This window comes from Onychomys torridus, chromosome 1 (genome assembly GCF_903995425.1).
Source record: "Onychomys torridus chromosome 1, mOncTor1.1, whole genome shotgun sequence".
NCBI lineage: Eukaryota > Metazoa > Chordata > Mammalia > Rodentia > Cricetidae > Onychomys > Onychomys torridus.
In genome coordinates this window covers 125,813,945-125,835,751 of record NC_050443.1, presented here as the reverse complement: position 1 = coordinate 125,835,751, position 21,807 = coordinate 125,813,945, and the positions used below count along the sequence as shown (strand labels likewise).

The window sequence follows — 21,807 nt, the reverse complement described above, 5'->3', positions numbered from 1 at the left end:
ACCTGCCAGGGGTGGGGTTTTGATGTCGAAGCTTGTGAGGCGACAGCGCGGCCCCGCCTCCCAGCGTTGATTGGCTGCTGTGCTGGGCCCAGGATGGGCAGGGGGCGCGTCCATTTAAAGACTGCTGGACAAGAGCAGCAGCTGTCTCACCTCAGTGTCCACACAGAAGCTGAACCAAGCCATCAGGATGGGGCAGGATGTGTTCCCATGATCTTTTGTGAACCATCGCTCCCTGGCAAAGCAGAGATCATGACTCCTCATGAGGCCGCCCAGGCCCCACTGGAATTCGGGGGGCCATTGGGTAAATGGGAAGGTTGGGTGTGGAAGCTGGACCGATGCTACTTACGGGAACAGGATATGATACGAGCTAGAAGGCTTTGGGGAAGTCTGGAGGCAGAAAGATGGGGGTGCGCAGGTGGCAGAGTGTCTGCAGGAAAGGATGGACGGATCCTGGCAGCAGGGAGCTTCTGGAATGGGAGACAGAGTTGGAAGAGTGGGAGGATGGTCTTTGGGAGGACTAAGATGAAAATTCAGGTATGGCGCTGGAAACCTGCTAAGCAGGCAGGTGACCCAAGGTGCCTGTGGACCTGGGAGAGCTCGGGGAACGGTCACACGACACTGGCTCTCTCCCCAGGCGTCACAGCGATGATGGTCCTGCTGCCTGCCACCATGTTCCATCTGCTCCTGGCGGCCCGATCGGGCCCGGCGCGGCTCCTGGGGCCACCCGCTTACCTGCCTGGGCTGGAGGAGCTGTGGAGTCCGTGGGCTCTGTTGCTATTGTTCATGTGGCTCGGCCTGCAGGTGGCGCTCTACCTGCTGCCTGCACGCAAGGTGTGCTCTCTGTCTTAACACTGGGAGGAGGGCACAGAGAGGGCTCGACCAGGGGGAAGGCGTCCCCAACCCTTATAAGACCTTCCCTATACTCGTAGGTGGCCGAAGGGATGGAACTAAAGGACAAGAGTCGCCTGCGCTACCCTATTAATGGTGCCTGGGGTTTCCCCTCCCCATCACTGAATCTGAGTTACGGGTCGGGGTGGGTTCCAAGTCTAGCGGGAGGTCGGTGGACTAGTTCTGATGACACACTCCCCTAGGAGAATCTCGCTCGTGTGTGTGTGTGTGTGTGTGTGTGTGTGTGTGTGTGTGTGTGTGTGTGTGTGAATCTCGCTCGTGTGTGTGTGTGTGTGTGTGAATCTCGCTCGTGTGTGTGTGTGTGTGTGTGTGTGTGTGTGTGTGTGTGTTATGCAACCCCAGGGCTTACCCTGTGCCGTGGTAGCTGTGGACAGATGCAGTCCCAGAATTCACTTTGCTGTGGTTCAGGCTTCCAGGCTCTGGTGCTAACAGCCCTGTTGGTGGGGCTGGGGGTGTCAGCTGGGCTGCCCCTGGGGGCGCTCCCTGAAATGCTCCTGCCCTTGGCCTTCGCGACCACTCTGACCAGCTTCAGCCTCAGCCTCCTTCTCTATGCGAAGGCTTTAGCAGCTCCCGTCTCAGCCCTGGCACCTGGAGGAAACTCAGGTGAGAAGGGTCCCAGTGAGGTAGGGCTGAGGCAGATGGGATGCTTACCTGTGCCTTCACTCTCTCTATTATCCCTCCAGGAAATTCCGTTTACGATTTCTTTCTGGGACGGGAGCTGAACCCTCGCCTTGGTTCTTTTGACTTCAAATATTTCTGTGAGCTGAGACCTGGCCTCATCGGCTGGGTATGCTGGGCATGCTGGGTTTAACTATGCTGGTCTTGGGCCAAGCGAAGGGCAGGGTGGGCTAGCATTGTTGGGTGGACAGCAATCATCATTCATTCACTTGCCAATATGTTGCTCTGCCATGGAAGTCACCAAATGGGGTCTTAATACCAAATCTTAAAAAATAAAATAAAAAAAAAAATAGGTAGAGAGCATGTGGCTACCACACAAAAACCCCTTGATTCCAACCCAGCACCACAAAACTAAATATATACAGCATGACAGTGGCTACAGATTCTTGCTTGAAGGACAGGCAGCTCGGTGCCTCCGGTGGACTGTCGGATTTAACAACTTGCCTTTCATTGGTGGCCTTGACCACACACCAGCTGTTCTTGGGTTAGGATCATATATACACAGACGATGGTGGAGAATTCCAAAGAGACCCAGGCAAGGCCCTGCCTTCACCTTGCAGATCTTACACAGAGGCAGGAGTGCCAAGATCCCTTATGAATCTGCGTTTGGTTTGGTTTGGAAACAGGTCTCGTTAGGATAGCCCAGGCTAGTCTCAAAATCAAGGTCTTTCCCACTTCCCTGAGCTACTAAGTACAGTCACTGTAATCCCACCAGGCCTGCTCCCACCACAGATCTGGAGATTGACCTGCCCACATACATACCAGACTCTAAGGTTATTTTCTCACTGGAGAAACAGGATGGAATGAAGTTTTCTTCTAAAATTACTGTGAGGGCTGGGTGTAGTGGTACACACATTTAATGCCAGCACTGGGAGGCAGCGGCATGTAGATCTTTGTGAGTTCCAGGCTAATCAAGGCTACTTAGTGAGACTACCCCCTCAATGCCACCCCCCCACCCCTACAGAGTTTCTCTATGTCACAGTTCTGGGTGTCCTGGAACTCACTCTGTAGACCAGGCTGACTTCAAACTCAGAGATCTGCCTGCCCCTGCCTCCCGAGTGCCTTTTTTTTTTTTTTTAATTAGAGGTACCCGTAACGAAAGTAACCCCCGTAACCCACTGGGGCTACCAAAACAAGGGCGCAAGTGCAGGTTCATGAGAAGCTAATCTGTAGCTTGGCAGGCATTGTATAATTCTTTAAACAGCAGCTCAAGGCAAGGCCCTTTCCCCATTTTTCACATGGCAGTGGACAGTGAGCTGTATCAGGGTACACACTCTGCACATGTGGCAAAGCTCAGATTCAAAAGCAGGAGTTCTGAGTATAGGCAGTTTCAGCCCGGATCCATTCAACGTGTGAACTGACAGCTGGGAGAAGGGGAGAGGTCGACACTGTTCCGCTCCTGAAGCTCCCACCCGGAGCCAACTCCCCTGTCCCCACTCCCCTCAGGTCCTCATTAACCTGGCCCTGCTGGTGCAAGAGGCAGAGCTGCGGGGGAGTCCCTCACTGGCCATGTGGCTGGTCAATGGCTTCCAGTTGCTGTATGTGGGTGATGCCCTCTGGTATGAGGTGAGGCTGGATTGGGCAGGGGCGGCAAGCAAGGGATCCTGAGGATGTCACCTGGACTAAGCCAGCGTGTCTGGGTCCTGTCCCTGCAGGAGTCTGTCCTCACCACCATGGACATAATTCATGATGGATTTGGCTTCATGTTGGCCTTTGGAGACCTAGCCTGGGTACCCTTTACCTACAGCCTGCAGGCCCAGTTCCTGCTGTACCATCCACAGCCTCTGGGGTTGCCCATGGCCTTGCTCATCTGCCTCCTTAAGGGTCAGTAGGAGAGCCTTCACCCCCTCCCCTTCCGTTCATTCTTTATTCACTACCCATCAGGTATGGCCCCAGGCTTTGATGCTCCTCTAAAGGGGAGCTGGCTCCTGGGTGTCCTCACAGAGCCTGGGATTTGGACAGGCTTGTGGTCAGGGTTAGGCAGAAGGCTTAGACTTCCACCTCACTGCCTGATCACACTTTCCCTCAGCTATCGGTTACTACATCTTCCGTGGAGCTAACTCCCAGAAAAACACATTCCGAAAGAATCCTTCTGACCCTAGTGTGGCTGGTAAGCTGGGTCTGCTGGAGACTGTGGGTGAGATGAAGGGGCTGGGCTTTGTGGTTCCCTGTTTCATTAGCTATCTTTCTCCAGGTCTTGAAACCATCCCTACAGCCACAGGGCGGCACCTGCTGGTATCTGGGTGGTGGGGTATGGTTCGTCACCCCAACTACCTGGGAGACCTCATCATGGCTCTGGCCTGGTCCTTGCCCTGTGGTGAGTAGGTTTGGGAATGATCAGGTGTGGTGGCAAGAGGCTCAGTCTGGTGTGCCAGGTAGAGGGAATACTCAGTGGCTGGAGATGGACCTAGTACCTCACTATGCACACTGGGCCTTTGACTGATGAACCTGTCGCCTTGTGCGCCATTAGATGAGAAAGCCCTTACGCACTGGGTGCTGGTGTCTGACCACGCAGCCCCTCTTCCCTACAGGGGTATCCCACCTGCTACCTTACTTCTATCTCCTCTACTTCACTGCGTTGCTGGTGCACCGGGAGGCCCGAGACGAGCAGCAGTGTATCCGGAAGTACGGCCGTGCCTGGAGGGAATACTGCAAGCGTGTGCCTTACCGAATCATCCCCTATATCTACTGAAGCAGAGCCATCGAGCCAGCTCAGGTCTGAGCACACCTGGGGCATCGGGCCTGCACCCCACTCTACTCGGCAGGGATGACCAGCCTCAGAGAAGAGGTTAGAAGCAAGAAGAGGGAGCCACTGCTTCCATATGGAAGTATTTCCCCTGTTGGATAAATGTTTTCAACCCTGTTTCTCTTCTGTCCTGGGGTCAGTGGTTTGAGGGGTATAGGGGGAGGCCTAGCTGAGTAGGGAAAGCTGGAAAGTAGTCTGTGGGTCCAGAGTCTGACAGGGTAGAACAACTGATTTCTGTCAGAAATGGGCACTTTAGGCCTGGGGGAATGTAGCTAAGTTAGTGCTTGCTTAGCATGCGCGGAGCCTTTGCTCTTCAGCACTGCGTGAATTAGCAAGGGGACTAACACCTGAAATCTTAGCACCTTAGTCAAGGTGGAGGCAGGCTTTGAAAGTTCAAGGCACTGTCTTTGAAGAAAAGAAAGGTACTGCCAACATCTAGGCAGACCAGTGACATCTTTATTAATGACACGGACACCCGCTCAGCCAGGGAGTTCCTCAATGAGAGTCCTCGGAGCAGGCGGCACCGGGCCTCCCCAAAGCCGCTCCAGCTCCCCAGTAAGGGTTGCCATCTCCTCGGCTGTGACAGCATGGGCTCGGTGGGCCCTGGCACAGTCCAGAGCCAGTGGTGTGAGAGCAGCCTCGTTTTCGTTGGTCCAGGCCAGCAGGAACTGGCACTTCTTCCGAGCCCGGTAAAGGCGATTTCGCTCTTCGCTGATCACGGCCTGTTTCCGGGCTCTGCCCAAGGTCTGCGCCAGGTGCCCCAGTGCTGTCAGCGTGTAGCCTTTCTGGTTGACAGGACCCTCGCCCAGCAGAATACGAGCCACCTCCTGCATAGCACCCCGCGTACCCAAGGGCCCGGGTGGATGTTCGCCCGCTTCCAGCACGTGGGCTGCGGCCTGCAGGGCTTCCTCCGTAGAGTCAAAGACTTGCTGGGCGCCCAGGGCTCCAGAAACATCGAGCAGCGTGGCACAGAAATCGGAGAGCAGAGCGTCGTCGTCCCCTCCATGATACAGGGCTAGAGTGTGAGCGTAGGCGAACAGCACGTTGGGCAGCTGGAAGCGCACGAGTGGCGAAGCCGGGCTGCGGCTCAGGCTGGCCAGCGCTGGGATCCGGGTGGGCAAGGCGGGCGGCGCGGCGGCCGCGGAGTCTTCAGCAAGTGGCACCGCGGCGGCCGCATCATCCAGAGATTCGGGCGCCGTCCTCGCAGGGGTGGACTCCGGCTCCGAAAGATCCCTGCCCGGGGCACGATCCAACTCCTCCAGAAAACGCGGGCCAACCCCGCGGCCCCACCACCAGGGCCGCCACGGGGGCAGGAGGCGCCCAGCTTCGCCACGGCTCAGCAGCCGCTCGAACGCCGCCTTCTCAGCCGGCGCCAAGCGTTCCCAGAGTCCAGAAAGGCCGCTCGGCCGCGGGTCCGGCCTGAGGCCTATTTCCTCAGGCTCATCCTCGGCCTCGCGTTGTTCGCGGAGCCGGCGTAGTGCGCCCGCCAGACGGCTGGGTGAGGCGCTCCGGCCGCGGAGCTCTCGCAGCACCTGGTCGCGGTAGAAGTCTTCCGCGCAGGAGCCATGAGCCCGGTAGCAGCGCAGCGAGCAGTAGGGCGCATTGCAGCGCGGACAGGTGTAGCGCGCCGGCAGCGCTTCCCCGCGTGGGCAGAAGCCGCAGAGCCCTGCGGGCTCCATGGCAACTGGCGCCGCGTGCCGGGCAAAACACAGCGGCGGCAGCTCCGCCACTTCCGGCGCTTCTTCGGTTATTTCCGCCTTTGTGCGTGGGGCGACGTAGCCTCGTTTCAGCCCATTCCCGAGGCTTCTCGGTAACTTTCGTCATCTGAGTAGCCCTCTGGGCATGTGCAGAAGAGCCAAGCTCCTCCCAGCACGGTGGCTGGCCGAGTTCGAAAGCATTAAGTAGCTGAGCACAGCCTGTTCCCTGTGGGGTTTTTGTTTGTTTTTTGGGGGTTTGGTTTTTCAAGACAGGGTTTCTCTGTGTAGCTTTGATCCTGTCCTGGATCTCGCTCTGTAGACCAGGCTGGCCTCGAACTCACAGAGATCCGCCTGCCGCTGCCTCCCGAGATCCGCCTGGCTCTGTCTCCCGAGTGTTGGATTAAAGGCGTGCGCCACCACCGCCCGGCAAAAGGTTTATTTTTACACAATTTGGTAAAACCACAGGGAACAGGCCGGGCAGTGGTGGTGCACGCCTTTAATCCCAGCACTGGGGAGGCAGAGCCAGGTGGATCTCTGTGAGTTCGAGGCCAGCCTGGGCTACCAAGTGAGTTCCAGGAAAAAGCCGCAAAGCTACACAGAGACACCCTGTCTCGAAAAACCAAAACCAAACCAAACCAAAACTACCTTTTAAACAAAACCAAAAAAAAAAAAAAAAAAAATCCAGAGTCTTAGCAGGGCGTAGCGACACGCCTTCAATCCGAGCAACAGATCAGCAGAGGCAGGCTGATTTCTGTGAGTTCGAAGTCTACATGGGGGGTTGGGGATTTAGCTCAGTGGTAGAGCACTTGCCTAGCAAGCACAAGGCCTTGGATTCTATCCTCAGCTCTGGGGGAAAAAAAAAATGTCTACATGGTATGTTCCAGGATAGAGCTACGTAGTGAGACCCTGTCTTGAAAAAACAAAAAACCGAAAATAATAACCCCACAAAAATCAAATCATAAACCATGCATGGTAACGAATCTGACACATCAAATTGAGGCAATCCTGGGGCTACTATGAGACCCTATTTCAACAAAATAACAAGTGGGCAAATCGCCCCCACAGTGCAATCCCTAATGTTTTTTTCCGGGACAGGGTTTGTGTAGCCTCTGTCCTGTAACTAGCTCTGTAGACAAGGCTGGCCTAGAACTCAGAGAATCGGCCTGCCTCTCCCTCCCAGAGCTGGGATTACAGGTGTGTGCCGCACAGCTGGGCAGTGGTGTCCCACGCCTTTAATCCCAGCTCTCTTGAGTTTGAAGCCAGTCTTGTCTGCAGAGTGAGTTCCAGGACAGGATCCAAAACTGAACAGAGAAACCCTGTCTCGAAAAACCAAACCAAACAAGAGGTATGTGCAACTATGCCAGGCTCACAGCTTGTTTCCTTCTTTTCCTCTAGAAAGAGCCTGAGTTGGGGATGTGAGTTCTGGGTTTGATCCTTGAGCACTACTCAAACTAGCTGTGACAGTTTACACAGCATGTGGTAGTCTAATAACAGCATTTAGGAGGCTGGGTTAGGAAAGTTACTGAGTTCAAACCCAGCCTTGGTTTCAGTTTGAGACCTTGTCTCAAAATAAAAACCAAGTACTTGCTTCCAAATCCTAACAGTGCCACCCCTAGAACACTCCTGAATGCTGTCCTATCTTTAACATGAATGTGGGACACACCCATACCCTGTGTAGAGAAAAAGCCAAGGGTTAAATGATGAGGCTGAGACAGTCATTATTTGCACGTCTACACTGGGCCAGACACTGGTCTCAGAGCACTTTACAGGGTTGAGAAAGGGTTTCTCTGTGTTTTTGTTTTCCCCAGACCTGAGGGCCAAACCCAGGGCCTTGTGCTTGCTAGGCAAGTGCTCTACCACTGAGCTAAATCCCCAACCCTCTGTGTAGTTTTGCGCCTTTCCTGGAAGTCCCTTTGAAGACCAGGCTGCCCTTGAACTCACAGAGATCCGCCTGGCTCTGCCTCCCGAGTGCTGGGATTAAAGGTGTGCGCCACCACCAACTGGCTCAATTTACAGTTTTGACCCGCACAACTCTCAGATAAAAGTTAGATAGAATGGATGTAGTGTCCAACTCAGCTTACTCCATGGTACATCCCAAGAAGTAGGTTCCAAAACACAGATGAAGAGTGGGGTCTGGCTATACTGGCAGCCTGTTGCTAGGGTGGAACCATTAATCATCTGCTCAGTCACAGGTGTGATTAAATTAGCCCAGACCAGATCAAGATGCCATGTATCAGGTAATACCAATTTCCAAAGCTGAGGGACCCCATGGTCCTTGTACTTTGATACCATAGCTGGTCCCAAATTCAGTGAAGACCGATTCACCTCCTACCCAAGCCTTCCCTCCCTTCCATCGATGCCTCCACAAAACAGCTTCACACTAAATCTGGTTGGTTGAAACAGGGTTTGTATGTAGACCAGGGTAGCTTCAAACTCAGATCCACCTACCTGCCTCTGCCTCCCAGGTGCTGGGACTAAAAAGTGTGTGCCACCACTACACTGAGCTGGCCTTGGTGGTGACTGATTCTCATCTACCCTTAATGACCAAGAGGCACTTCACTAGCCTAAAAGTTTCTTCCTAAGGCCTCACAAATGAAGAAAGTGGTAACAAGTCTGGGCAGAGTGGTTTTATTAGAGTGCCAGAATCACATAGGACTTAGGAATTAGCATTGGGGCCCTTCTTCTTGCCAAAGGTGGGCACGACGTTGACAAAGCGACGGTTGTACTGCATTCGCCGCTTGGCACGGCCTGTCTTCTTCTTCTTTTTCTCCTGTTTGGCCACCTGGGAAGGGGATTGACTGGTAAGACCCAGGTTGACCTCTCCCATGCCTGGCATCTTTCCCACCAGTACCCCTCCAGGAAAGAGTAAGAAAAGACTTTGCTGCAATAGGAAACACAAAGTCCAAATACCTCACCTTAGGAGTTTGTCCTCTCACTTTTCCAGCACGAGCCAGAGAACCATGGACTTTACCTGTGTGGGAGTGGGAGAACGGAAGCAGTAAGAAACAATGCCCTGCCCAGCACAACCCTTACTCTTGAGGCCAACAAGGAATGAAACTATACTTGCTGAGTGTTAAGGCACCCTAAGGCAAGGACTCCTTAACTAAAATTCTACACACCAAACAAAGCCAGGAGCACCCCGGGACCCCAGTAAATCGGATTCTTATTATTGCTGTTCTGTTTTTTTTTTTTTTTCCCTGACAAGATTTCTCTGTGTATCCCTGGCTGTTCATGAACTTGCTCTGTACACCTGTCCTTAAACTCAGAGAGGCCGGGCGGTGGTGGTGCACGCCTTTAATCCCGGCACTGGGGAGGCAGAGGCAGGCGGATCTCTGTGAGTTCAAGGCCAGCCTGGGCTATAGAGTGAGTTCCAGGAAAAGGCGCAAAGCTACACAGAGAAATCCTGTCTCGGAAAAACCAAACTCACTGAGACCTGCCTGCCTATCTCCCAAGTGCTACCATGCCACCCTGGACTTTGACTTTAGTGGGTTCACCATGAACCAGTCTGATTAGAGACTGAAGTACCATTATGAAATAAAGACCCTAGAAGACACAAGTGTATTGCCACATTAGTACGCTGTCACATGCTCTAACTACACACATTCCACTAGTTCACAGTGAAAAAGCAGTCACCTCCCAGCATGCGGCCAGCTATTTCCAGAGTGGTCAGGGCCTCTACACCACACTGGCCTAGGGTGGCCTCATCCTCCAGCGGCGAACCAGCCAGAAGCACGACTTGGTCTTCCGGGGCAATGCCTTCCAGTGAGGCCACATGAGCCTACATTAAATAAAAAAACCAAAAACAACGTTTGTTAGTAAACAAGTTTTCCCTGTGTGCCTTGGGATAAAGGAGCATAATTAGATGGAATAAAAGAGCATTACACACTTACTTTGATTTGGGCGACCGTTTCTTGGCCGGTCACCTCAAGGGTGTGTAGCTCCTGGGCGCGTACAAAGAGCTGCATGTTGGCGACTGGAAAACAAAAAGGTTTCTTGAGAGAAGGAAAGAAGCGTCTCAGACGTCAGATCGGGGATGGGAAGCGGGGCAGGAGGTTGCGCCGGTCCACATGCGAAAGGTCGGGCTCTCGGGGGCCTTGAATGAGGTCGGGAGACAAGGCCGCAATCGGCCCTTGTCCCCTGGCCTCCCCGCACCTTCGGAGCCCGCAGACGGCCTGCTGCCGAGCGCTACAGGTCCTGCAGCCCCCCGAGCCTCACCTAACCCGCGGACGGCGAAGCTTCCACCGCGAAGATGGAGTCAAGAAAGAGGAAGGAGCGGGAGCGCGCACGTCCTCACCTCCTGTCGCGTGTCACGTCACTGTTGCGCGACCGCGCGGATTGCTTGTATTTGTACCGCCCACCGCCGTCCACGCCTTCCCCTAACGCACTACGCAGGCGTTCTTTCCCGGTGGGCGGTGCACGCAGGAGGGGGCGGGTCCAAGCAGGTTGCGCGCGCAGGTGGCACTTGCAGTTGGTCAACCCAACATGGCGGCAAGTGTGTTCCGGACCGCTTTGCGGGACTGGGGCCGCTGCGTCCGGTGGAGCAACGGGCTACGGCAGCTGGTGAGAGTTCGGAGCTGAGAGCACAAGGCTGTGTGTGAGCCTCACTGTTACTCATGACAGCCCTGACCGCCGCATTCCCTCACGTGGCCTTGGTTTTCCTGTATTCTCGGCTTGTCACTGGTCTCGAGGGTAGATGCAGGCAGGGTGGAGAGGGCAGGTGGCAGAGCCTGGGTAGTCTGGGGTTTGGAATGTGGCTGCTGCACAGCTCGAGTTGGGACCACGTCCTCGCTCAGTGCCTGATCGTTTTAAGCACCATAGTCGGAGCTAAAGATTTCAACACCGGGGTTGGGGATTTAGCTCAGTGGTAGAAAAGGCCCTGGGTTCGGTCCTCAGCTCTGAAAAGAAAAAAGAAAGAAAAAGATTTCAACACCATGCTCAGAAAAACACTGAAGAATACTGTATTGACTAGTCTTAGGGTTAATTGGCTTTTCAGGAATATGGACACGTTTGTCATTTGAGTCTTGGGGAACTCTTGGAATTCAGACTGAGCTGTTTTTCCAGTCCCCCGGTACCTTGCCCTCTGGAAAAGTCTGTTGCTTTCCCAGCTTAGGTCTTGCAATTCTTTCTGCCTTCTAAAGTCCTTCTGTGTTGTGTGAACTAATGGAAATATGGTTTGTTTGTTTTGCCTTAGAGCCAAATCCAGGGTCCTTCTGATAACCCCAGCTTTGTGGAGTCTGTGGATGAATACCAGTTTGTGGAGCGCCTGTTCCCCCCTACCAAAATCCCAGAGCCACCAAAGCATAAACATTATCCCACTCCTAGTGGCTGGCAGCCTCCCAGAGGTGAGCTGGGTGATGGGGGTAGTTTGAAGTCTGTAGAGGAGGAAGGTCCTTTGCCCCAGCTGAGGCTTTGAACTTCCCAGTGGGTTTAGGAGTGCTGTTGAGACAGAGGATTAGTATTGTCTCATACCCCAGGGATGGGCCCAAGAATAAAACCCTATTTTACTGGGGCGAAGTCTTCTCTTGTGGTGAGAAAGCATAGAGAAAGAAGCCCATGTGTTTGGATTTCTCTTCTTCCAGGCCAACTGACCGTGTACAATAGAGAATGCAGCTTAGCAGAAAGGCAGTTTTGGTTTGAATTTGGGTTTGCCCTTCATTATTGGTGTGATCTTATTAGTCATTTAACTTCTTCTCCTCAAATTCAGCAAAATGGGTATAATCTGTTGAGCATAGAAAACCTTTAATACAGAGTCCATTGTGTGATTGTGTTTATAAAATCCCATTGCCATTATAAAGTTTAGGCCAACTGGAGCTACAGTCTCAAAAACAGCAAACCAAACAACCAAACCAAAAGAACCCCTGTAACTCCCATCTCTTTTGTTACATAAGTTGTCACCCTCACTGGGTCAATGAGAAAGTAGAGTAGTCCAGAGAGGTCTCCCCAAAGACCCAGGGAGAGATACTGTAATCAAGTATTGTGTATGCGTTTTGTTTGTTTTGAGACAGGGTTTCTCTGTGTAGCCTTGGCTGTCCTGGAACTTGCTCTGTAGACTGGGCTGGCCTTGAACTCAGAGAGATCCACCTGCCTCTGCCTCCCTAGTGCTGGGATTAAAGGTATGGGCCCCAAACTCAGAGATTCACCAGTTTCCTTCTGCTGGGATTAAAGAAATGTGCCACCATATCTGACTTTTTTTTTTTCTTCCCTTTTTCTGGATAGGGTTTCTCTGTGTAACAGGCTTAGCTGTCCTAGGACTCAATTTGTTGACCAGGCTGGCCTCAAACTCAGTGATCCCCCTGCCTCTGCCTACCAAATGCTGGAATTAAAGGCATGTACTACCATGCCTGGCTTTTGACTATTTTCGAGACAGTGTCTAAAGTAACCAAAACTAGCCTTGAACTACCTAGATGTTCTAGGCATGAACAGTCATGCCTAGCTCTTCATTTCTTTTTGAGCACTTAAATGGTAGCAGGCCTGGGTGGGGCCTTATAGCACCAAGTTGAAAATTCAGTCCTGACTATAAACTGAAGGACAGAGGAGATGCCCTGACCTGAAGTTTGGAGGTAGTTTTGTCCAGTAGGATTTAATGACCCTCTGTAGCCAGTTGCAGCAAGCCTGAAGTCCTTGTACTTGGAAGGCAGAAGCAGAAGGATTAGGAATTCAAGGTCATCTTTAGCTACTTGAGTTTGAGGCTAGCCTAGAATTCAGGAACCTTATCTGTCTCAAAGCAAAAATGAGAACCTTTGTGAGGGAAGGCCCTTGGCCAAGGCCTAGGTTACACTGCCTTCCTACACCACACCTTTACAGATCCTCCTCCCAACTTGCCCTACTTTGTTCGGCGATCCCGGATGCATAACATCCCGGTCTACAGAGACATCACACATGGCAACCGACAGATGACTGTGATCCGGAAGGTGGAAGGGGACATCTGGGTAAGTGGCTTGGGTCTGTTTCCTATCCTTCCAGGGTTGAAGGGGAGGAGCCCTGGGATTAGAAACTGTTGACTGCAGTTATCTTTTCCCAGGCTCTACAGAAGGATGTGGAAGAATTTCTGAGCCCACAGCTGGGAAAGACACCTGTCACCCAGGTTAATGAGGTGACAGGTACTCTTCGAATCAAGGGCTACTTTGATGAGCAGCTTAAAGCCTGGCTTCTTGAGAAAGGCTTCTGAGGCCTGATGATCAGTCCATGGCAGTTCCCTCCACAGACTGGCATCCAGAGAGGAAGTGGATTTGGAGTCTCTGGAATAGGACTCAGAGCACGGGGTTAGGACTTAGAGGTAAAGACATTGAGATCAGTCCTTGCTTCCACAAAGAGGAAAATAAGTCAACCATTCTGGAAACAACCCATCAGAGACATGCATCCTTGGCCTTCTGGAGCTTTTGCTATAAGCCAAACTGGGCTTTGAGTATGGAAAACAACATGGACAACATAGGACAGTGACATGGACTGGAACGGAGCAGACAGACAAAAATATCTTAGGTTCTGAGTGCTGTGATAGGTAGGGTTGGAGACATCCACCTGCTGTCCTGGAATCGGCTATGTTGACGTTTGAAGACAAGAAAATGAAGGCTTTTCACTCCTGCTGTACCATCCCATATCAGCCACTTGTCCAACTCCACCATTAAATTGGTTAGCAGTGTTCAGATCCTGGCTGCCTGGCTTGACTTCAGACCCAAGGTAGAAGAGATACCAACCTCCCAGCACTCAGGTTTTCCACGTGTAAGATGAAAGTATGTCTAGTTGTTAAATATCTGGGCATCCTCATTCCAGGAGACCACAGACCATAAGTCTACAGGCTAGGCAAGGGAAAGGACCCCTGCCCTAAGTTACAAGCCCCACCAGTCATTAATGCAAGTTTTTATTTGGCTGTATATACAATTTAAGCTATTAAAATTTGTACAATATTTACAAATTAAATAATCATCTGAAACTGTCTCCAGAAACTCCTGTAACACAAAACCAAAAGGAAGAAAGAAAGAAGCAGCTAGGTCTTGGCTCCATGGTCCCTGCCTGGCCCAGAGCCTGTTCTAAAGTGGAAAGTCAAGGTACCTAGCCTCACACTGCTCCTTCTTCCTGGGGTCAAGCATTCAAATCAAAAAGACAAAATTTAAGCCAAAAGCCTCTAGGTACAGAAATAGTTCCAATCCTGAACTCAAGTCCCACAGGTTGGAGGTGGCCTGCCTTGGGTTCTGGGGAACAGTGGTTAAGGAGCAGCACACACCCTCAGCCAGGCCCACCAGGCAGTGGCTGCTGGGTGAGATGGGGAAAGAGCCTGGGGAGGGGCAGGACAGGGTCCCTCAGTGCTGCCCGCCTGTCCCCCACCCCCAGGCACTCCTTTCCCTGAGTTGTGTGGTTGCCAGTAAGACATGGAAATGCCACAGGGCTTAGGGGGCACAGCCACCATCACAAAGGGGTTTCTGAGAAGATGGGGACGAGGAAGGAGACTGGTACCAGTCTTGGCAGAAGTAGGGTAAGGTCCTGGTCTGTCTTCAGCCCCTCTGGGTTTGCACACTTGGGAACAGAAGCTAATACTGTTCGGCACTGCAGCATGGCCCCACACTCAAGCAGGGCTGGGGGGGGGGGGCTTCACCTTCTCCCAGAGGTGCAGCCTCTATGTTCAGGGACCCAGCAGAAGACAGCAGAAGTGGTAGTGGAAGGTGAGAACTGAACGACATCCCATGGCTGCCAGGGCCATCAGGAATGGATCAACTGGGAACCCAGCCACTTCTTGGCCTCAGAGATCCTGCCACTTCCTTCTCAGCCGGGGGTTACTACTCCCTGATGCAGACAGAGGGAGCTGGCACTTGGTGGCAGGACATATTCCAGAGAGCCACTCGAGAGCAGGGCCAGGTCTGGGCAGTGTCAGTGGGCAACAGGAGACTCCAGCTTTTGCAGGCGACGCCGGCGGAGTTCTGCAGCATCAGGCTCTCCATCCTCAGGAAGCTCCTCGGCAGCGCCCACTGACTCAGGAGCTGCGCAGAGAAGTCACAAGTGGAGCCCAGAGAATCTTCCATCCTCACCCCTCTGGCTTAATCACACCTACCTGGAGGCTTTTCAGCTTCAGGGACTGGTGGGGAGGCTCCTGGGGATGGGGTAGGGACCTCAGAGCTGGGGACGCTGGTGGAGGGGGCAGCAGACACCACTGCGGAGGCAGTCTCTTCAGTGGGGTTGACTGAAGCTGCTGGCCTGGGGGGCCTGGCAAGAGAAGGGACAAAAGAGGCCTAACCTTGGCACCTTGGGCTGGACAGCTTTTCCTACCAAACCCACCACCACCACACGCCTTGCAGGCAAGCTCTAAGGCAAGCCGTCCTTGAATTTTTGTGAGAAGCAGACATAAGTGAACGCGTGTGGATTCGAGTCTCAGGTGATTCAGCCTGTGGACTGTGAAGCACTTGCAGGCAGAGACAGCCAGCTGACCCTCTCAGGTTCCTTTCAGTCTCCACTTAGAGTTAGGCACCTTAGAGGGGTTACTGGGTAAGTTGGAGTGCTCAGCCCTTTGCACATGTCACCTATGACTGAAAAATTGACTTCTGTTCCAATGTAAAGCAAGTCTTAAAGCAAGCAAGTGACTAGCACTTGAACCTGCAACAGGCTGGCTTGAAGCGACTTTCTATTATCTGCTCCTCAGTGTCAGGAGTGTGTGAGGTGATGAGCTGGAGCAGCAAGTGTCAGGAATAATCTGAGTCTAGAAAAACGTGAATAACTTTCACAGTCAGCTCACTAACAAGCACTGACTCCACAGCTCTGGGTGCACTTCTTGAATGGAGGATGAAAGCACTGGGCGTGCCTGGAGATGGGTGGCCTGAGGCAGCAGAACATACTACAGCGCATAGGGAAGACAAACGCCAAAACTACATGGGACCTTTTTTGAGCTCTACTAGAATCTGGCATGCATACCCCAAGGAGGCCAGCACAGTGAGGTACTGGTTGATTTGCAGCATGGCAGCGTCCAGTAGCGTGTGTATGTTGCGCAGACTCTGCAGCCGGGCCTCCAGGTGCTGCCGCTCATGGCCCTCCAGCGCCCGTAGCTCCTCTGGGGTCAGGCCGGCAAAGCCCGCAGGGGGCACAGGCATTGGCGGAAAGGCTGGAGGGAGGCAGACATCAGTCTGAGCTACCTGGGCCTGACCTCTTTACCCTGAACATCCCAGAGAGTAGCCAACTTACCAAAAGGTGGGGGCAGGGGCATACCCATCCAAGGAGGAGGGAAGGGGAAGCCAGGAGCCGGGCCAGCCTCTGGGCCAGGGACAGAGCCAGATGCTGGGGCAGAAGTACTGGTACCAGCAGCTGTGGTGGTGGCAGTTCCACTGGGCCGAGAAACAGCTGGAAAGCACAGAATGAAAATCAGTCTCTGGGTCTCTAGATGTGACTGCCACTCCAACTGCCTTAGCATGCAAAAGCTCACCTGCGCTGGTGGACGGAGGAGCTGCGGCCTCTCCTGAGCTTGGGGGAGGTGGGACAGGTGGAAAGGGGCCCATTGGGGGCCACAGTGGGAACATGCCTGGAGGAAAAGGAGGCAGGAGGCCCTGGGGGACTGCGGAGAGAAAATGGCAGTGAGAAGAGGGAGGAGCTGACGGTTCCCACTCCCAAGCCAGATGTTCGGCTACTAGGAGCGGCCTCCATTCCTGCATGCCGCTGAGCTGAGCACTGGTCATCTGTCTACTCATCTTCCCCCCCTCCTGCTCAGAATGAGCTTCGGGGGGCAGACATTTGGGATTCCCAAGCATTGTTGATACCCAGCCCAGGGCAAGTACCTGAGGGCAGGGAAGGTCCTCTGAGGTCAAATGAAGGAAGACCACTTACAGTTGGGAGGTTGTGGCAGAAGTGGTGGAGGATGAGGCGCAGGGGGTGGTCCTTGGTCAGCAGGCTCAGGGGGTGGCGGTGCCTGGGCTGGCAACGATGCCCGCAGGACATCCATACGGCAGGTCGGACAGGTCTGCTGCCGCTGGAACCAGGAGCGCAGGCAGCTGGGAGTAAGAGCAGACAGTGGTGAGCAGGTCCCCATGAGCCTGTGCCCACTACGCAGGTCCCCCAGCCCCTCTCCCACCTGGTATGGAAGATGTGGTTGCAGGGCAGTCTCTTAGCGCCTGTCACCATTTCTTCCCGGCAGATGATACAGACATTATCCATTGCCTGAAGCTCCTCAGGGCTGGCATCTGGGTACCTGGATAAGATGGCAGAGAACATGTCAGGACCAGATCTTGGAGCAAAGGCGTCTAGGACAGAGTGGGAGAGGAGCCAGGATAAACCACTTACAGTGTGTTCATGTTGCGGATGGCTCGGCGAGACATGATGGCATCTGTCACAGCTTTCTTGAACTGCCTAAAGAGACAAATCAGTAAGTGTAGGAAGACAGATGGGAGACATCAGTCAGGGACGGGAAGGGACAAAGCTGGACTCACCTCATAGCCAGGTACATGGGCCTAATGGCAAAGAGTGGGAAGGTGTGCACCTTGATCATGATGGTCATGAAGGCCATGTACAGCAGGACTTTGATGAAACCTGGGGAGGAAAGGCAGAGCTGGCTGGCCACAGAGCTGGCAGGCACACAGGATGCCGGTGTGGCTCAGGAGAGGCCCAGGCTCCTGTCACCTGTAAACAGCTCCGTGTAGAGCATATATACAGCCTTATTGTCCCAGGGGTTCTCGCTCTGGAGGTCCACGGAGTGCAGCACATACTTGATGAAGATGGTGAGCACCATGGTCATCAGAATGGCATACTGGAGGGAGAGGACATGAGACAAATGTAAGCACCAGCTTCCCCTTCTCCAGCCAGGCCCAGGCCTCAGTATGGCAGGCACAGTGGTAGCAGCTCAGGCTCTGGACCCAGAGCGGGTCCTCCTAGCCTATCACTAAAGCAACTGGCTCAACCTCTGTCTGCTCATTGGTAAAACGAACATCAACTGTCATCTACAACAACGCAGTTTTGTTGATTATGAGTGAGATGTAACATGCATACAGCAGAAGGCCTGGCATGTGGTAAGTACTCTGCAAATGTGAGCTGGGAACACGTCTCCTGGGTGATCTACCCAGCAATTTCCTCCTGTCTATCCATAGCCAGCTGTGGCACCAGCCTCCAGGAAGCCTTCCTTGCTAAGGTGCCCAGGTCAGGAGTCCTCTTACCAGCCTCTTTTGTGCCCTTCTGCAGTTCCTTACCAGTGCATGAGGGCAGGCAGGACTATGATGACTGCTCTCTGGTGGCCAGTACCGGGGGTGGGGGGGTGGAGACAGCAGGTGCTCAGGAAGCACTTGTAGGATTGCTCACAGCACATGCAGGGCCACCTCAGCTTTGTCCCCCCAAACTCAAGTTTTACCTCAAAGCCAAACACCAGCTGCACAGAAGCCCCCCGGGTCAGGATGCTGTGATAAGCGTGGCTGACGAAGAGGAAGTCCAGGATACCCAGGAGGAACATAAGAGCTGTGGAGACCCCCAGATGGAGGGAAGTGAGGTTAGCACAGGCCTGACAACCACTTCCTGCTCTAGTACAGCCCCACCCTCATGTCCATCATGGCCATAGATGCAGCCATCTATTCAGATGTGTACACCCAAGTGCAATCAGCCCTCTGGGAACTACTTTTGCCCAGGCAGGGTGTTGGGGCAACCCAGGCCCAAGGGAGAAGGCAGAGAGCTGAGGGCCCAGGCAGTTTAGAAGCCCTGGAGTGGAACAGAGCAGAGACTATGCAAATTCACTTCTTAAATTATCTTTCCTGTACAGCTGTCCACAGGGCAGCAAGGCTCTGCGGTACTGCTCATAGATTCTGACTTTTTATGTTTACTCCTCAGTGGCGCCTCTCCCCTCAAGCAACCCCCTCTTCTTCACAAGGCTCACTTACAGACAATGCGGCAGTGAAAGAGCCAGGAGATGTTGGGGCTGCGTTCCATCTGAGGCAGAGCAGAGAAGGACACCATCAAGATGGTTGGGGTCACCCTATGCCCCAATCCACCAGGATGCCCATCAGCCACTCCCGACTCACAAAGTCCACACGGTCTTCAGCCAACCAATGAAAACATTTGAGGAAGAGAAGGAGAGTAAAGAGCGCCACAAAGCGAGGACTGAAGTCATCCCGAAAAACAGTGAAGGCCAAACAGGTCTCAGTGACAGCATACCAGGACCGCTCCAAAAGGTGCTGTGGGTTGAGCAGGGGGACATGGAACCCGTCATTGTTTGCCCGGCTCTGGACCCTGTCCTTTGGGGCCAACAACATATTACCTCCATCTCTGCTGCCCTCAGCTGCCCAAAGAACACTTTGCCCATCACTTTGCCCAAGAGGAAGACGAGGACAAAGGCCTGGATGTACAGGACCTAGGAGTGGGGAAAGCCATAGTTTGAGGTCATTTTCTGCTCTCCACTGCCTAGGACTCATCATTCTGACATGTTCCCAAGTCTTATAGATTATTCCAAGTTAGGCAGCCAATGGCTATGTCTCCCCTACATAGACTCCTCCTTCCCTCCCTGGACAGTCCCCCCTCACTGAGCCATGAACTCACTGCCATGCTGGGGCTGGACTTCGTCAAATACACCACAGTGGGGTAGAACTGGTGTTTGAGGTAGTAGGCATGAGCCACCACTGCCCCGGTCAACGCCAGGCTGGCCGCCATCATTACTGCGGTGCGGAACATCGCCCTGGCCCAGAGACCTGCACAAGGAAAATGACATTTGTGATGTCCATATTGTGCAAACCTAGTATAGTCCCCGGTAGTGTCAGTTTAGGAGTGAACTCTCATTTCACCTGACAGCCACTAGATTCGGAACAGCATATACTCCCCATTTCACAACCGAGACACCGGGACTCATAAGGGTTAAAGGCTCACACTGATGCAAGGCCTGGGACTTGGGTTAGTCTCGTTTAAAAATCTAGGGCTCTTTCCACGCTGCCTGCCAAGCCGCCTCCTCTAGGGAGTCAACGAGGCAAAGCAGCAATGCTGACCCTCTGTAGGAGCTGGGATGACAGGCTTTAGAGGCGGGAACGTTGGGCCTGGCTGGGAGAAGGCAAGGCGCAGAGGGCACAGCCTGGGAGGCGGCACGGCCGGTGACAGCTGTGTCAGGGTGGTCAGCATAGACGCGTGCCCAGCGGGGTACGTCAGTCTGGAACCCTGGCACCCCCTTCCCAGCCCCCCGAGCAGGGTCCACTCCGAGTACCGGAGAAACGGCCGACCAGCAGGGTGCAGAGGCGGGATCGAGAGCCCCCCGGGTCGCCTCGAAGACGCACACCTGTGAGCGCTAGGAGTTGCAAACGTCGCAGGCGGGGCCCGGCCTCTAGGACGGTGGCCGCGCTGCCGCCTGAGGTCTACAGCCATCTGACAGGCCGAAAACTGGCGGCGGAACGCAGGGGGGCGGGCTGATCTCAGTGACCCCAAAGAGCATGGTCCTGGTCCCCGACCCCCTACCCCAACCGCAACCTGGACCAGACTTGGGCCCACTCACCAGGAGCCCAGTGCCGCGAGCCCGCTCAATCACCGCGACTGCCGCAGCCGCTCCGGTTAACAACACTCCCCACCCCCTGCGAACCGGAACTTCGGGGGTAAGACACCTCACTTCCGGCGGCGCGGGGCGCGGCGGAGCGGACCGTACCAAGTGCGCTTTGCACGCCGCGATCTCGCCGGTGCTTCCGGGGCCCGTGCGCACGCAGCCGAGCTGAGCAAGAGATGTGGCGCGTGGTCGCGACCAAAGAGGTCTGCCCCCACAACACTTGTTAGTCACCGTACTAGGGTCACCACTGTAAACCCCTCCAGGACTCCAGCTGTTAAAGTGCCTGGAAGATGGGGCATTCTGCGGGCCGTGCCATTTGGAGGGGGGAGAGGAGCGAGCAGGAGCCTGGCTTCACTTCAGACATAAAAGAAATAAAATGTGCCAGCGCCTCATTCAAGGGACAGGTACGACACGGTAAGAAGTAAAGTACTTCCTGGGAAGACTGGATGCAGAAAACAGATGTATCTTCCTAGGTCACCTCCCCCAACGCAGGTTGGGTAGGAGTGAGTTAGGTCCCGTGGCTACCGCTGATTGGTTACGATAAAATTACGCGGACCAATGAGAAAAAGGAAGAAAAATTCTGGCCTATAGGAAGAGAACAGCATGTGAATGGTTGCTAGGGTCAGTAGGCAGAGCCGTCCTACTGCAGAGCCGCCAACCGAGAAAGCGCAGTCCGGAGGCAGGGGATCCCTATCCTGCCTCGGGGAACGCTTACCGCGCCCACAAATGGAGCAGCTGTCTGGTGTGGCCGGGCTGACACGAAGCAGAGCTCCAGTTCTTTCGAGGTTTGGGTGGAGACTTCTGTGCCGAGAGGTTGATTCAGTACCCCAAGCGCTCAGTCAGCGTGCGTGTTCATTCCTGGGTGGTAGCCGTCCGCTGATTTAGTCTGGTCGGGCCCAGGCAGTCACTACAGTCGCAAACAGAATGGAGACCTAAGGCGTCTACCTTGGGCCCTGAATTTTTCCTTTGCCGGTCCATAAAACCGTTCGTTATCTACGTTTATCAGCTAGGGGGTGCTCCTCCCGTTTTTAAGGCGGACTCACTGCAGATTCAGAGGCCTAACACCCTGGGAGTCTTCAGGATCTGTCTGCCCCTGAGTCCCAGAGCTCTTGGTCTCGGTCTTTCCTACCATCCGCTTACCTTACCACGGTGGTTCTCAGCCTTCCTAATGTTACGACCCTTTAATACAGTTCCTCATGTTGTGGTGACCCCAACCATAAAATAATTTCAATGCTATTTCATAACTATAATTTTGCTGTTATGAATTGTAATATTTAATATGTGATGCCTCATAAAGGTCTCGGCCCACA

General features: G+C 53.8%; 5 protein-coding genes across 6 annotated transcripts; 2 read left to right on the top strand and 3 right to left on the bottom strand.

Annotated features, from left to right (window-relative positions):
- Nucleotides 1-24: 24 nt before the first annotated feature.
- Tm7sf2 (transmembrane 7 superfamily member 2) lies at nucleotides 25-4,453 on the top strand. 2 transcript variants are annotated; one of them, XM_036202675.1, is made up of 10 exons: nucleotides 25-301; nucleotides 635-831; nucleotides 930-984; nucleotides 1,318-1,512; nucleotides 1,593-1,696; nucleotides 3,034-3,153; nucleotides 3,243-3,411; nucleotides 3,617-3,697; nucleotides 3,782-3,904; nucleotides 4,184-4,453. In XM_036202675.1, exons 1-10 carry the CDS (start codon nucleotides 94-96, stop codon nucleotides 4,378-4,380), a joined length of 1,449 nt encoding a protein of 482 aa, XP_036058568.1. In that variant the 5' UTR covers nucleotides 25-93; the 3' UTR covers nucleotides 4,381-4,453. The 2 variants fall into 2 exon arrangements, with proteins under 2 accessions (XP_036058568.1, XP_036058574.1); XM_036202681.1 differs by having other exon boundaries at nucleotides 4,119-4,342.
- A 316-nt stretch (nucleotides 4,454-4,769) lies between these two features.
- Nucleotides 4,770-6,059, bottom strand: Znhit2 (zinc finger HIT-type containing 2). Its single transcript, XM_036202694.1, has one exon. It carries the CDS (start codon nucleotides 6,010-6,012, stop codon nucleotides 4,813-4,815), a length of 1,200 nt encoding a protein of 399 aa, XP_036058587.1. The 5' UTR covers nucleotides 6,013-6,059; the 3' UTR covers nucleotides 4,770-4,812.
- A 2,583-nt stretch (nucleotides 6,060-8,642) lies between these two features.
- Fau (FAU ubiquitin like and ribosomal protein S30 fusion) lies at nucleotides 8,643-10,332 on the bottom strand. The gene is made up of 5 exons (XM_036202649.1): nucleotides 10,246-10,332; nucleotides 9,921-10,003; nucleotides 9,664-9,808; nucleotides 8,946-9,001; nucleotides 8,643-8,812 (listed from the first exon to the last, which is right to left on the bottom strand). Exons 2-5 carry the CDS (start codon nucleotides 9,993-9,995, stop codon nucleotides 8,687-8,689), a joined length of 402 nt encoding a protein of 133 aa, XP_036058542.1. The 5' UTR covers nucleotides 9,996-10,003; nucleotides 10,246-10,332; the 3' UTR covers nucleotides 8,643-8,686.
- Nucleotides 10,333-10,454: 122 nt separating this feature from the next.
- On the top strand, nucleotides 10,455-13,965 carry Mrpl49 (mitochondrial ribosomal protein L49). The gene is made up of 4 exons (XM_036202637.1): nucleotides 10,455-10,590; nucleotides 11,222-11,372; nucleotides 12,835-12,959; nucleotides 13,052-13,965. Exons 1-4 carry the CDS (start codon nucleotides 10,513-10,515, stop codon nucleotides 13,196-13,198), a joined length of 501 nt encoding a protein of 166 aa, XP_036058530.1. The 5' UTR covers nucleotides 10,455-10,512; the 3' UTR covers nucleotides 13,199-13,965.
- Syvn1 (synoviolin 1) lies at nucleotides 13,873-20,556 on the bottom strand. Its single transcript, XM_036202626.1, has 16 exons — nucleotides 20,453-20,556; nucleotides 19,516-19,664; nucleotides 19,238-19,330; nucleotides 19,002-19,154; nucleotides 18,861-18,909; nucleotides 18,341-18,444; nucleotides 17,620-17,746; nucleotides 17,430-17,529; nucleotides 17,284-17,349; nucleotides 17,075-17,191; nucleotides 16,831-16,994; nucleotides 16,433-16,561; nucleotides 16,195-16,350; nucleotides 15,928-16,114; nucleotides 15,074-15,225; nucleotides 13,873-15,002 (listed from the first exon to the last, which is right to left on the bottom strand). Exons 2-16 carry the CDS (start codon nucleotides 19,645-19,647, stop codon nucleotides 14,893-14,895), a joined length of 1,839 nt encoding a protein of 612 aa, XP_036058519.1. The 5' UTR covers nucleotides 19,648-19,664; nucleotides 20,453-20,556; the 3' UTR covers nucleotides 13,873-14,892.
- Nucleotides 20,557-21,807: the final 1,251 nt, after the last annotated feature.